This window comes from Adiantum capillus-veneris, chromosome 15 (assembly GCF_014529385.1).
Source record: "Adiantum capillus-veneris isolate H3 chromosome 15, ASM1452938v2, whole genome shotgun sequence".
Lineage (NCBI taxonomy): Eukaryota > Viridiplantae > Streptophyta > Polypodiopsida > Polypodiales > Pteridaceae > Adiantum > Adiantum capillus-veneris.
Window position 1 is genome coordinate 83,825,093 of NC_140945.1, and position 16,250 is coordinate 83,841,342.

General features: G+C 42.9%; 1 protein-coding gene across 2 annotated transcripts in view; it reads left to right on the forward strand.

Annotated features, from left to right (window-relative positions):
• Positions 1-3,344: 3,344 nt before the first annotated feature.
• The window catches only part of LOC147440985 (FAD/NAD(P)-binding oxidoreductase family protein), a 189,514-nt gene continuing 176,608 nt past the window's right edge, over positions 3,345-16,250 (forward strand). For both annotated transcript variants that reach the window (XM_086482763.1, XM_086482764.1), the window contains exon 1: positions 3,345-3,660. In XM_086482763.1, coding sequence (XP_086338889.1) covers positions 3,578-3,660 — 83 coding nt within the window. In that variant the 5' untranslated portion in view covers positions 3,345-3,577. The remainder of the gene's footprint in view (positions 3,661-16,250) is intronic.

Genomic DNA, 16,250 nt, shown 5'->3' on the forward strand with positions numbered 1-16,250 from the left:
TGAAGAGCATGATGCTCTCTACGCATTGATGTAAACACATAAATTTTCAGAGGGAAGGCGTTTTTGTAGCAGCATTTCTGAACTGAACATGTTTAGGAAAGTTGACTCTCTCTTATTTTACATACAATGTCTTCCGGGACTCACAAGGATTCTTCTTCTTCAACAAGTTCCACGACCATTGTGGAAAATGATCCGAAATCTCCTAAGTGTGGAGATAGCAACACAACCACCCAACCAACGACATTAAAAACCATTATCATGGCATACTTGGTATCGTTGCAAGAGACCGTAAATAAACAAGGTGAAGACTTACCGGCATTTGCAATGGAGAATGGAACATTAAGGGTACTTGTGGTTGAGAATGAGAATCTCAAGAGGACACTTGAGATGCAAACAACATGTTTGATGCAACTTAAAGAGGAAGTCAAGGAATGTAAACGCTCTTTTGTAGACTTGAATGCTTTGAAGGAATGCATGAGCAAAATAGAGTATGACCATGTATTGAAAGAGGAGAAATTTTACACCATGAGCCGGGATGTATGCGACATGAAAAATATATGCACAAACAAGTTTTGGGCTGATGTACGTGGTAACAATGTGGTTCCTAATTCCTCACTCATGCAAGCTATGGTTCAAACAAAGAATGTTGAGAATGTGGATGTGGAGGAGTTGAAGGAACATGAGTGACGTTCCAAGAACTTTGTTATTTGTGAAATTATTGAAGAAAAGTTAGAGACACCTCCTTCTCTTGCCATTGTTATCGAAGATTCTTCAAAACCCACTTTGGTATGTCCGGAGTTATGGTCTATGGAGCACAAAGAGTGGGTAAGCAAGGAGCTCCTCTTTCGGGAGAACAACCAATTATATGCACCATGCCGGATGAGACCAAACGAAACATTATCCTTGCTAATAGTTGGATCTATTTGAGGGATATAAAATGTTTTGTATGTGAAGATCACACTATTAAGCAACAAAATATGCGTCGCAAGGCATATGAGGAAAGAATAAGAAAAACAAGAAGATCTCTCACGAAGAAATGTGTGGAGGCAAGTCCCTCGAGAAAATAGGGATGCGTGACCTATGAGACCGAGTTACAATTGAAAATATGCTTCTGGAATTGTAATGGATACCCATGGAATGCGGAGGTTGGCATTGATGAACTAACAAGAAAAGCCGATGTTGTACTTCTTGTTGAAACTTGGAGCATGATACACAAAGTATTAACGGCTTGGAGGATTACAATGTACATTCATGTGGTCAAAGAATCTCAAGCAACGAAGAGGGCAAGGAGGGGTAGCATGTATGGTTAAGAAAAGATAGTAAGATTTTGTATCAATTGTGAAAGATGACAAGTACAAACGTTATGTATGGATGAAAATTATGACACCAAAATGAGCATCCATTTTTGTAGCCGGTTTCTATATTCCTCATCATGATTCCCCCTTTATGCTTGCATGGATAGATATCATCCATTTTTTGATTTAGAAGAGGATGCTGCTTATTTCAAAGGCGAAGGTGATGTTATTGTATTTGGGGATATGAATGCTCGCATAAAAACATTACAACATGATACTCAACAATGTGATATGCCATACATTTCAAGGGAGTGGGAGGAAGTTCACTCGTATGATCGTACATCAATGGATGAGAAAGAGCCATATCACTACGGAGAGTTACTTTTACACATGTGTAATAGCACGGGTATGCTCATTGCCAATGGTGTATCTTTGTGGAGTGGAACCAATGGATTCATGTAGGAAACATAACGGTGATAGTGTGATTGACTATATGATACTCTCCGAAGCCATCATGTATCACATAAAGAGTTTTATGTTTGGCCAATGGACCTTAGAATCCGACCGTCGGACCATATGTATTGACCTTTCATGTGGAGAAGCAACTAAGCATGTTAATCTTAGCCAAAGGGAAGAGAAATTATCACTATGTATGGATTTCAAACGGGCACCAATGTACATTGAAATCCTTATGGTATCAACCGAGATGGATCATGCAAAAGGTGGTTTGATAAAGAATGTCAAGATGCTCAAAAGTCCTTGTTAAAGCTTGATGCAACTATGGACAAAGAAAATTGTCAAAGTCATTTGCATACATACAAGGCATTGATTCAAAACAAGAGAAGAAGATGGGAAGTAAAGCAACAATATTTTCAAGTCCAAGAAAAGGCACATGTATGTGGAAGATTTAGGAGAGTAAAGGCGGTATGATAGTTTTTATTTATTCTCCCACGAACAAATAATTGTGAATCTTAGAATGAAGTTCAATCAATGTAAAGCAATCATGATAGTTTTAAAAAGATGTCCTTTTCTCTTTATTTATTTTATTCATCTTTCAAGAGATTCCTCCCAATTTGATCCTCACGCCTCACTACCAACCTTAAAATTCATATCGCTCACTTTCTAAAAGGATGGATGTAAGACTTGAAACCGCACGGTTCAACAAAGCTATGCTAAGAGATGATTCTTGTAGCCAACCCACCATCCACATGATCCTGCTTAGAAAGATTGCCTAAATAAAGTATGAACGCGAAGCAGCTAGCTCGAATGGATGCACGCCCGTAAGTCCCTCACCCGGCACTTCGTGGCCCCACCTCGTCTGTCCCCCGCCTTGACTAACACGTCGCGGCCCCGTCTCGCATGCTGTGTTAAATGGATGCGGCCTCACATCAATTGAGATTACCATTCTTTTTGCCAGTATTTCCAAACGGGTAACACCTACTGGTATATACTGGTAGGTTCTCCAATTTATTGGTTAGAATTTGCCTAGATGCCATTTGGTGCAAGCTCTCTCTTCAGAATTATCCATCAAAACTGAGATGCATGGATTTGAACCCTCAACACCTACTAGTATATACTGGTAGGTTCTCCAATTTATTGGTTAGAATTTGCCTAGATGCCATTTGGTGCAAGCTCTCTCTTCAGAATTATCCATCAAAACTGAGATGCATGGAGTTGAACCCTCAACATATCGTACAACAACCCTTTGGGTTTTGGCATAAGCCATCCGAATGCATGCCTATGTTGTAACAAACGATGTCATTTACTTTAAAAAATTTATATTCCCCTCCTCGTGACCTGTCTCACAGCTCGCTCTGCCTGTGTAGCTCCAGTGGCTTCCCTCCGTGTCCCAAGCCCCCACGCGTTCTACTCCCTCCGCCTTGCTGGTGAGGATGACTCTGTCGCCAATACATCCCAACTGTTGCCTGAGCATTCTCAAAAACCTTCCTCTACCGTTTTAATTGTTGAGGGCATCGCCTCAGATTCGTGTTATTAATGCTTTTTAAAAAAATCGTTGGCACATACTACTTCCTCTTTTAGGCTACCCACGTGATCAATGTAAAACATTTCGTTTTTCTCCCGAGTCACCCATGCAGAACATCGATACTTTTTGCCGCAACAACGAGCTGCCGGCTGCTTGGAAACTGAGCCCGCTTAGCTCACTGAAATGTGCACCCAATATGTCCATTTGCTTGACGCGCAACCTTACTACACAGCAGCTCACGTTTGCATTGTGCAACAGGCAGCAACTAGTAGCTTAGCACCCGCCATATCGTTCTGAGATGTTCAGACAAACAATTTCTGCTGGTAGGAACGGCCTCCTTGCCGATGCAACAAAGAAAGGCACTCGGTTCCTCACCGAAAGGTAAATCATAAGTACGATTCTATCCCCACACACACATACACACTTTATTTTTTTAAAAAATCTTGCTGATATAATTTACAAGCGGGAAACCTCAAAGCAAGGAAAACCTCAAATCTTTTTGCTTTGAAATATTCCTCTCACTGTTCTTTTGTTAGTCTCTCTTCTTCTATCAATCGAGATCGTGTATCTCTTTGTCGTCTGTTTCTGTTTTGACTTGTCGAAGGTTCATATGGTGGGTAAGTCCAGTTACCCAAATGTATAGCAAATCCCCGCTTCACATGCCCATCAATTGCTGTATGGACTCGGACTTCTTTTCAAGACAGTAGTCTCAAATCTCTGTAGGAAGTCCACAAGAAAACCTCTCAATCTGCTCCTTAAAACTGATCTTTTTGAAAGAAGAGGTCGGAAGGAAAACATTCCAAAATCTTTCACAGTAAGCATCCAAAGAGTCACCCTGCTCATCCGAAGATGGTTCCAATCAAGGAAAACCTCAAATCTTTTTGCTTTGAAATATTCCTCTCACTGTTCTTTTGTTAGTCTCTGTTCTTCTATCAATCGAGATCGTGTATCTCTTTGTCGTCTGTTTCTGTTTTGACTTGTCGAAGGTTCATCTGGTGGGTAAGTCCAGTTACCCAAATGTATAGCAAATCCCCGCTTCACATGCCCATCAATTGCTGTATGGACTCGGACTTCTTTTCAAGACAGTAGTCTCAAATCTCTTTAGGAAGTCCACAAGAAAACCTCTCAATCTGCTCCTTAAAACTGATCTTTTTGAAAGAAGAGGTCGGAAGGAAAACATTCCAAAATCTTTCACAGTAAGCATCCAAAGAGTCACCCTGCTCATCCGAAGATGGTTCCAATCGGTTCTCACATCTCATTCGTACTCTTAGTCTACCAAAAAGAAATAAAAAGTTTCTTGAATTTCAACCACTTTGTCGGTGTTTGTTTCCTTAACAAAAGAGTGGACCACCATGTCCGGGCATTGCCTTTCAGAAAGGATGCTGCCCGTTTGATCTTTGAGTGCTCTGTATAGCGGCCCCCAGAAATGCTATATCAAACTGTTGGATAAAGGCGAAAGCCTTGGGAGCATCTCGTAACCTTGAAAGTACTCAAACTTTACTGCTTGTCGTCCCTCTTTGAATTCTTTGGCCTTTTTGTCCTTGTCATCGAGGAATCATATTGATTAGCTCTGTAAAAGTGCTTCCTTTTCGAATAATATAGTCGAGATAATGTGTCGTGCTCTCTAGAGTGGGTGCTCCTCAGTGCAATGTGCGTGACATCTCACTCCAACAGAATGACAACACAGAAAACAAGGAACAACAGAGCAACGACACAGAGACATCAACAATAGAACCTGAACATATGGGACTCGACTAACTCAAAGAAACTCGTATAGACTCTGGCATGGCAGCACAATCAGCTCCAACCAAGAACTCATAGGTACAATGGGGTGTCGAGGCTCAGGTGTGCGGGGATTGTGCAAACGTGCTGTGTATAACTCCTGATGATAGACTCTAGAATACTGACCACACAAAGTAGATGATGTCGATAACCCCCAAAGAGCTATGGATATATACAACCATAAAGAGCCTATCCAATCCAGCTAAAACTCTCAAAACTGTGGTCGTAGTGGTCTGGCCCCGCGTCCGCTAGACCACCACCCATATGCCTGCCACGTGTCACTGCCCATGCAAAAGTCCGTCCAGTGTGAACCCAATCCAATTGCAACTAATTGTTTTGTGACACTGTAGCCCTGCTACAGGTTGCCCGCCACAAAAACCACTCACCGTCTCGTGAGAGTAACACTATGCTGTAAAGAGAACTGAGAAGTCACTATATGTACAATAGAAGACTGAGCACAGCAGTGCGGTCCTTCACCCGAGAGAAAGAGTCTTCGCCACTGTTGCACCTGAAGTATCCGCCTCTGGGGAGGAGCCATCAAGTTGATGGTGGGAGGCTGCTACTGCTTTGGACAAACTGACTCCCTGTGACTAGAGCTACTACTTGCTGCACAACTGATGGAAGCACCTGGCTTGAAGTGTACTTAGGCCGTCGACTAACATATCCATGTCGGTGTGCACCAACAAGGCCGTGGCAAGGAATGCTCTGTGCTGACTGCATATGTGGTAAGGAAGCCGACGGTTGAAGCCCTTGAGGATAGTAGGTAAAGTGCTGAGGTTGGCCGTATCCGACTGGAGTGTGTGTAGAGGGTCCCATGAATTGGGCAGAGCTACCTGGCTGTGTATACCCCAGAGGAGTCTGTACCTGTATCCCCTGCCCTGTCCAGCCATATCTCCTACTCACTGGAGCTTAAAATGCCATATCACTCTGAAGTAGCACTTCCTGAAGTCCTTGCATCTAAGCTTGGAGGTCGTCAATCTACTCCAAGCTCAATGGTAGCAATGGCCTGCTTGGACTTCTGCAGTATATCCTCAGATAGCCGAAAAAGTGAGGTAGAGTCCGTTACTGTTGAAGATCCCACAACAGCTTCTGGTTGGACAGAGTCCCTTGGTGGTAAACTGACAGGATGGCTAGGAGGTCGAGCTAAGACAAGTGGAGTGGGTGTAACCGATGGGTATAGATGAGGAGACGACTGCAGCGGGGATAGGTAAGGTAGTCACTGTGGCATGAGTGAAAATGGGAGAGGGAGGGCGAGATGGGACATGTGTAACTGGGACATGTATTGGTTGATTCAAAACACCTGAGCATATCACTGGCCCATCAGAATTAGTAGTAGCTGGAGTAGAAGAAGAAGCGGGAGTAGACCAATTTCGGCAGATAGGGTGCTTCACCCGAGGCTATTGACTCTCTGATACTGGCAATGATATTAATGATTTTGCTGTATCCTTCACCACTTTAGTCCTTTTCTTCTTTTTCGTCTCAAGTATTAAGTCGACCGTGTTGGCCACAGATTTGCCTTTCCCTTTTAAGAGTTTTCCTTGCATATCTGCATCTACATCTTCAGGGCTAACATGGATAGTGATTACCCAAGCCAATATTGGCGCTGCAAAACATTGAAAACTCGACTGGACAGATTGCACCTGTGCTCGAAATCTTTTAGCTCTGGTTTGTAAGAATGTGTACAAAATCTGGTGAAATCCATAAGGTAGAGTGTGGATCAGATAGTAGAGTCCCTCATAGTGGGAAAACAGAGAGGGCACATCACAACACTTCTTCTTCGACTCTCTGGCATCTTTGAGTAAAAAATAATACTCGAAGATAGCCCACATGTTACGTGACACATCCAACCATGTGTGTCCGTGGACAAGCCACAGCATGATCAGGGTTCAGTTAGTCCAGTCAATCTAGATTTAGAAGTGATCTGGCACCTTTTGTGAGTCTATTCGTAGACCGTGCATGCCCAAACACTTAGCATAGATGTGTATCCTCTGGTTGCACACAACACGATCATCATTATTCCCATCAGAATCCTTTAGAATCAATTAGGGGATTTTTCTAGTGCATTTAGCCTATTTTACCTATTTTTGGCATTTTTCACTTATTAATTTAAGTGACTTTCCAACAAAAGTAGGTAGGGCAATTTTGCTAAGAAAATATATAAGCAAACCAAAGTTAGCACTAAATGGCAGAAGAGGCAACATGAGCCAAGCTCAGCAGGCAACTTCTCACAAGAACCTTGGTGGACTTTCCCCTCCAAGCAACAGATTCCCTCACCTAGCGTTTTAGCACCAGCACACCATCGCCAGCAAGTCCCATTGCATAGCGTTTTTGGCATCAGATCCTCCTGCAAGCAGATCACAACACCTAGCGTTTTGGAAGTTCAACAACAGCTAGCGTTTTTGGACCAGCTTCCCTAGCGTTTTTGGATCCCAGCATATGCAGAATTGCAACGTTTTCAGCCACAGCAGTGCAACGTTTTTCAGCCATGAAGAACCTGCATATTCAGCCCTAAGAAGGTAGCAGATTCAGCCCGGTAATGAATCTCAGTTTTCAGCCTTAAGCAACCTCAGTTTTCAGCCCTAAACCTGCAGATTTTCAGCGACAAAGACCCACAAAAACAACCCCCCAAATCAGCGTTTTTGGACTAGTCGCAGATTTCAGCCCATAGCGTTTTTGGATAGCAGTAGAAAGATTGCAGATTTCAGCCCTTAGGTCGGTCTCGTCATCACCGTCATCATCGCCGACATAGCCTAGACTTGCATCAGTCTCATGCATACCGTTTGTACCAGTTTGTGCAATCATAGGTAGACCACTCTCGCCGACGAGAGTGGGGCCTTCGGAGGTGGGTTTTACAACGTCTCTGGTGTCGTATCTCTCTTCTCTCTCTATCTCTCAGTCTCATACACTTGCACGCATAGTGTCCATTCACTTTGTTTGTGATCATAGCATTCTCTCATTAAGAACGGAAGGCTCTACCTTCCATAAGAAGAAAAGGAACCTTGAGCACAGTTCGGAGCACTCATCTTGAGCAAAGCGCAAACATTCACTCCGCTGCACCTAACATTGGTATCAGAGCTTTGGCAGTGTTCTGTATCACTCAAGGAAAGAACCACAAGAATCACAAGAATTTTTTTTTTTTGCTTGTTGAGGTCGCACGAACCCAAGTTCGCTTGGGCGTGTCGATTCCTAATCGTGTTTTTGAAGAGTGACAGGAATCCCAGGAAAGAAGGGCTTGTCCAGCCTCCCCTTGTGTCTCTTTTCACTCATTGAGAGCGGACCGTGCACTTAGCGGCCGGCCAATCAACGTGAGGTGGGAAAAAGCAACCTTGGTGTGAGCACAAGGCCGCCAAGGGGTGCGCCCGCGGAAAAGAGCAGAACTTGGGTGAAGAGAAGATCCTTCTCAAACACAGATTGTAAGCGAAAGAAAACCCTCAAGAACCTCAAGAACCTCAAGACCCTCAAGAACCCAAGAACTCAAGTTCCTCGTGAACCCAAGACCGCAAGAACCCAGAAGAACCCACGACTTCAGAATGGTCATCACTCGAAGAAGAATGGATACTTCGCTTAGAGGTGATGAGCATGAGAGAGGCGAAGAAGAATTTTCCCCACCAGAAGGTTTTTCTGACCCTTCCCCATCTACATCAAGGATTGCACTAACTCCTATGGAGACTTTAGACCAGATGTTTATGAAAATGAATTTAGAACGCGAAGCAAGAAATGCAGAAAGAATGGCAGAAATGAAACGCAGACACGCAGTAGACAAAGCAGAAAGAGAAGTAGAAAGAAAGGCAAGACAAGAACAACGCGACCGACACATGCAAGAGTTCTTGCGACTCTTTTCTCAAGTGCCGGCACAGATGCAAGAGATTCGGGAAAAGGAGACTCTCTCAGTCTCTTTTTCTCCAAAGCATGACACACAGGATTTGCATGATTGTGAGAAGCATGATGATTTGAATGACAATGATAAGCATGATGCTTTGGATGATAATGATGAGCATGATGATTTGCATGATCAAGATGTGATTTCTCACAAGCATGATGAGTTGCATGAAGATGACGTGATTGTTCACAAGGATGATGAGTTAGTTGATGCTAATTCTAGCGAAGCTAACCTCGTTGCAGATTCGATCAGTCACGAAGAACCGATCTTGGCTCTCGAGCCTTGGTCCAAAGAACCCTCACAGGACGATTCGAGTCTCGACCCTTCAAGAAGAACCGATCTTGGCTCTCGAGCCTAGGTCTCAAGCACCCTCACAGAAAGTATTATGTGTTCGCATGATTAGTACGCACGCATTGTTCGAGTGTTTCATTCGTGATCGTTTCCTGTATTTTTATGTGATCCCTTTTCCTAGGCATGACATATTGGACGTTGAGCACGTTTCACTCATGAATGAGCATGAATGTATGCGGATTGTTCATAAAAAGCTGAAAAGTATGCATTCAAGGAAGTCACATTCCCTGTCTCTTGCTTGGCATGACATAGTCGTAGAAAGAGCACATGAAAGTATGAGCACCAGGCATGGGCATTTCCGTTGTGAATTGCCACAGTTGATTGCTTTAGATCAGAAAGACAAGATTCGATCTCATTGTTTGTGTGTATGTGGTGAACGGTTTGGTACTCCGTCTCTTTGTTCATCTACATTGCATGCACAGTCTATTAGGACGACAAGATTTTTTCCACTCACTTTCCATGGAATACTTATGTTCATGTTTTTGTGTTGGAAGTGGTTTCAGGAATTTTCAGCCATGGAGATTCTTGAAGAAGAAAGAAGCATGACTCTAGACGAAGTTGAAGCATCGAACGAGCCACAAAAGACTTTGTGTCGCTTTCGGCGCGGCCCAAAGAAGCAACCGTTGCAGACCTTTATGAAGTTTAAGTACCGCACGACCCACACATCAGAGTGGGCCGGCGAAGAGTCCCTTCCAAGATTCCTGATGCTATTGGTGATCTCCCTCGACGCCATACAGTTCAGTACCAGTACCTCACTTTGAAAAGGAGGGAATGTCACGTGACACATCCAACCCTATGTGTCCGTGGACAAGCTACAGCATGATCACGGTTCAGTCAGTCCAGTCAGTCTACATTTAGAAGTGATCTGGCACTTTTGTGAGTCTATTCGTAGACCGTGCATGCCCAGACACTTAGCATAGATGCATATTCTCTGGTTGCAGACAGCATGATCATCAGTATTCCCATCAGAATCCATTAGAATCAGTTAGGGGATTTTTCCAGTGCATTTAGCCTATTTTACCTATTTTTGGTATTTTTCACTTATTAATTTAAGTGACTTTCCAACAAAAGTAGGTAGGGCTATTTTGCTAAGAAAATATATAAGCAATTCAAAGTTAGCACTAAATGGCAGAAGAGACAACAGGAGCCAAGCTCAACAGGCAACTTCTCACAAGAACCTTGGTGGACTTTCCCCTCCAACCAGCAGATTCCCTCACCTAGCGTTTTTGCACCAACGCACCATCGCCAACAAGTCCCATTGCATAGCGTTTTTGGCATCAGATCCTCCCGCAAGCAGATCACAGCACCTAGCGTTTTGGAAGTTCAACAACAACTAGCGTTTTTGGACCACCTTCCCTAGCGTTTTTGGATCCTAGCATATGCAGAATTGCAGCGTTTTCAGCCACAGCAGTGCAACGTTTTTCAGCCATGAAGAACCTGCATATTCAACCCTAAGAAGGTAGCAGATTCAGCCCGGTAATGAACCTCAGTTTTCAGCCCTAAACCTGCAGATTTTCAGCGACAAAGACCCACAGAAACAGCCCCCCAAATCAGCGTTCTTGGACTAGTCGCAGATTTCAGCCCATAGCGTTTTTGGACAGCAGTAGAAGGATTGCAGATTTCAGCCCTTAGGTAGGTCTCGTCATCACTGTCGTCATCGCCGACATAGCCTAGACTTGCATCAGTCTCATGCATACCGTTTGTACTAGTTTGTGCAATCATAAGTAGACCACTCTCGCCGACGAGAGTGGGGCCTTCGGAGGTGGGTTTTACAACGTCTCTGGTGTCGTATCTCTCTTCTCTCTCTATCTCTCAGTCTCATACACTTGCACGCATAGTGTCCATTCACTTTGTTTGTGATCATAGCATTCTCTCATTAAGAACGGAAGGCTCTACCTTCCATAAGAAGAAAAGGAACCTTGAGCACAGTTCGGAGCACTCATCTTGAGCAAAGCGTAAACATTCATTCCCGTGTACCTAACACCACTCTTTGTTCCTTGAATATTCGGGGTGATCACTCTGTAGTAATTGTTGACAAGCTTGAACTGTGGCATCTTTGGAAAGCTTGGAGTATGTGCGGGTGGTCGGCTTCAAAGACGGTGTTAACCTTTCGTTGTGTGATCTTGTAACGTTGGCATTCATCACACCCTTTTGCAAAAAGTGATGCATCTTTGAATAAGGTAGGCCACCAATAGCCTGATTGCAACATCTTTCTAGCAGTTAGCTCTCCTGAGAAAAGTTCTCCGGCTATACCCATGTGGGCTTCTTGCAGTATGTATAAATACTCATCCTTACGGGCACAACATCTAAGAATATCGTCCTTCCCTAGCTTGTAGAGAGTTCCTGCAATTAGAGAATAAGGTTCACATTCCTTTAACAGTTTTCAAGCTATATCTTACGAAGCTCTTTGGGTGGAAAACCATTAACTAAAAAGTTTACAATCTTCTCACTCTCAGGCATGGTCTTGACTAGGAATAGGGAAGTATTGGGCAATTCATTATCGATTCCAATAGGGGCTTCACCATTGGGTATGCGAGACAAATGATTTGCCATGACATGTCTTTTACCGCGTCTTACCACAATGGTAAAATCAAACTCAAGAAGAATTAACAACCATCGTGTAATTCTTCCCGTGGAACAAGGTTTATTCACTAGATACAACAACGCTTGATAATCAACATAGAAAACAAACTTGTTGGCAAGAAGGTAGTAGCGAAATTTTTTTACTACGTAAATCATAGCTAAACCTTCCCGCTCTGTAGTGGTGTAGCTCTTTTCAGCATCATTTAATTGACGACTTGCAAAGCTAATGGGATAGTCCAATCTATGTTCTCTTGGTTGAGCTAGAACACACCCAATAGCAAAGTTCGTTGCATCAATATGCATATGGAAAATTACATTCCAATGACATTCGTAGAATGGGAGTACTTGTTAAGGTCTTTTTTAATAACTGATAAGCATGGTCACACTCCGCAGTCTAGTGGAACTCAATTGTACAATGGACGAGCTATCTCGACAAAGTTTAAAATAAACCGCCGGTAATAACCAACATAGCCCATGAACCTTTGAACTCCTTTATAGTTTGTAGGCGGTGGTAAATTGGAAATGGCTTTAATTTTGCTCTCATCTGTGGAAATCCCATTTTTGGACGCTATGTACCCTAAAATGACTCAATGTTTAACCCAAAGTTGGCATTTGAAAGGATTTAATGAGATGTGATACAATCTGCACTTTTCAAACACTTTTTGTAAACATGATAGATGTTCTTTTTCAAGAGGAATAAACACAAAGGTCATCTAAGAAAGCTTCGCAAAACTTCTTCAAATATTCCCTAAAAGCAGTGTTCATTAATCTTTGGAAGGTAGCAGGGGCATTGGTTAAGCCAAAAGCCACAATACGAATGCGAACACTCCAAATTCGGTTATAAAAGCCGTTTTAGCTTGGTTCTCCAATGTAATTGTGATTTGATTGTATCCAGAGTACCCATCTAAAAAGCTATAAGCTTTCTTCCCTGCAACTCTTTCAAGCACATGTTCTAAATATGGCAAGGGGTAATGGTCTCTCGTAGTGGCGGCATTGACCTTCTTGAGATCCACACACTCTTTAAGTTTCCTATTCTTTTTTGGCACAATAACTATTGGAGACACCCACTCTGAGTGCTCAATAGGGTACATGGATCTGCATTTGACGAGCTTTTCAATCTCTTCTTGAACAATCTTTGTATATTTAGGATTCATTGGGTAGGGTCGTTGCTGGACTGGTTTAGCCATGCTATTCATGGGAATTGTGTGTTGCACCACGGAAGGTGGAACACCTTTTATATCATGATATGTCCAAGCAAATATATCCTTGAGAAGCTCCTTGAGACATATTCCTCAATCTTTGCCAGATCTTGGGCAATGAAAACAGGTCTGGACTCCTCACCGGGGTTTGCTAACTCTATTTTCTTAACTATTGTTGGACCATCATAGACTCCATTGCTTCCATTGATAAGTGTTCTAGTCTTTGTATACACAACCTTACACTCCTCCGTGGTGTAGGATTTGAAATGATCAGGTGCAGGACGTAAGTTTGTGGGGTCTTGTTGTTCTGTGGATTGTGATATCTCTTCCGCTTTCTTTCGTTGTTGAGCTAGCTCTCGATTTTGTCGTCTCCTTACAGTATGGCTCAACTTTGGCTTCTCTGTAGCCTCTAACTGTGCAATGTCAATGGGTTGTGGACTACACCACACGACGCTTTGAAGGTATTCTCCCTAATTATCTACCAACTTCCGATGAGCATCACATGCCCCTATATAATTAAGTCATTCTACGGTAGATTTCTCTTCATTTATTGTAGCACGTACATGTGCTCAATATTGTCGCCTCTTATATCTCTTACTATTCTTGTCTAATTTTCGATTACGGCCGATCTCCAGTGAAGAGTCACTAGATTATACGCTACTTGTGTCTTCTCCTCTTCCGGATAGATTGTCATCTAGGGTATCACTAGGACTTGAATAGTTTGTCTCCACATTTGTACCAAGATTTAACTCAGATTCTTTGTCCTCAGAGTTGATTTCAATGGATTATTCTAACTCCGAATCGTGTGGGCTATAGTCTTTTGAGACGCTACTGGTTTCAATGTCAGTCAAGCCTCCATCTTGTAGGTCATCAAAAGCTATCTTGGAATTGCAAGTAGACATGGTTTTTAGACCAGTCATGCACCATTTTTGCTTCCCTCATGAAAGGACGTCCTAAGATCATCTCGAATGATATAGTGTGCTTGGAAAAATCCATAACAATGAAGGTATGTCTTATTTTGTTTCCAAAGACTTTGACCTTGAGATCTTCTAGCATCCCAATAGGTTTAACAATAGTCCCATTGGCCATCTTTACCACTATGTTTGTAGTCCCAAGGCGAGGTCTTCCCATAGGTTCCTAGCAATTTTTAGTTACAATGCTAGGAACCTATCATACACCATTTTTGCTTCCCTCATGAAAGGACGTCCTAAGATCATCTCGAATGATATAGTGTGCTTGGAAAAATCCATAACAATGAAGGTATGCCTTATTTTGTTTCCAAAGACCTTGACCTTGAGATCTTCTAGCATCCCAATAGGTTTAACAATAGTCCCATTGGCCATCTTTACCACTATGTTTGTAGTCCCAAGGCGAGGTCTTCCCATAGGTTCCTAGCAATTTTTAGTTACAATGCTAACCTCAGCGCCACCATCAAGGATTCCCTTCACAGCTAATCCCTTTGCAGTGATTGGTATGGTCGCATTGGATTCATCGCCTTCAAAGTATTGCCCCAGCTTGTTAACAGGTATTTCAACAACAGAGTTTTCATCTAGGTTGGGTTGTGAATCTAAGTGTTCCTCCTCAATTGGCACCTCCCTAGGTCCATCCATCTATGCAAATTGTGGTAGCCCAACTTTCAGTTCTCCGTTGAGGAAAGCTCGAAGAGCTAAGAATAGCTCGGGGTCTCCATATAGTTTGGACATGATGGTGGTTCTAACTTCTGAAGCCATGAAATCCATCAATTTGACAATATTTAACGGCATTTTTTGGGCTTCAGTCCTTTGGCATGGGGAAGATGGGATCTTCATTCTTAAGATCACTTTCTTCCTGGATGACACTAGGTATGGCTAGTGGTCTATGGTCTTTGTGAGGTTGATTTTATGTAGGGAACATCGTGTTAGTAATCTGGATCTGCCTAGGTGTTGGCTCTAGATCTGGTATGGTCGCATTGGATTCATCTCCTTCAAAGTATTGCCCCAACTTGTTAACAGGTATTTCAACAACAGAGTTTTCATCTAGGTTGGGTTGTGAATCTAAGCGTTCCTCCTCTATTGGCACCTCCCTAGGTCCATTCATCTATGCAAATTGTGGTAGCCCAACTTTCAGTTCTCCATTGAGGAAAGCTCGAAGAGCTAAGAATAGCTCGGGGTCTCCATATAGTTTGGACATGATGGTGGTTCTAACTTCTGAAGCCATGAAATCCATCAATTTGACAATATTTAACGGCATTTTTTGGGCTTCAGTCCTTTGGCATGGGGAAGATGGGATCTTCATTCTTAAGATCACTTTCTTCTTGGATGACACTAGGTATGGCTAGTGGTCTATGGTCTTTGTGAGGTTGATTTTGCGTAGGGAACACTGTGTTAGTAATCTGGATCTGCCTAGGTGTTGGCTCTAGATCTGGTGTGGTCGCATTGGATTCATCGCCTTCAAAGTATTGCCCCAGCTTGTTAACAGGTATTTCAACAACAGAGTTTTCATCTAGGTTGGGTTGTGAATCTAAGTGTTCCTCCTCTATTGGCACCTCCCTAGGTCCATTCATCTATGCAAATTGTGGTAGCCCAACTTTCAGTTCTCCATTGAGGAAAGCTCGAAGAGCTAAGAATAGCTCGGGGTCTCCATATAGTTTGGACATGATGGTGGTTCTAACTTCTGAAGCCATGAAATCCATCAATTTGACAATATTTAACGGCATTTTTTGGGCTTCAGTCCTTTGGCATGGGGAAGATGGGATCTTCATTCTTAAGATCACTTTCTTCCTGGATGACACTAGGTATGGCTAGTGGTCTATGGTCTTTGTGAGGTTGATTTTGCGTAGGGAACAGTGTGTTAGTAATCTGGATCTGCCTAGGTGTTGGCTCTAGATCTGGTATGGTCGCATTGGATTCATCGCCTTCAAAGTATTGCCCCAACTTGTTAACAGGTATTTCAACAACAGAGTTTTCATCTAGGTTGGGTTGTGAATCTAAGTGTGCCTCTTCTATTGGCACCTCCCTAGGTCCATCCATCTATGCAAATTGTGGTAGCCCAACTTTCAGTTCTTCATTGAGGAAAGCTCAAAGAGCTAAGAATAGCTCGGGGTCTCCATATAGTTTGGACATGATGGTGGTTCTAACTTCTGAAGCCATGAAATCCATCAATTTGACAATATTTAACGGCATTTTTTGGGCTTCAGT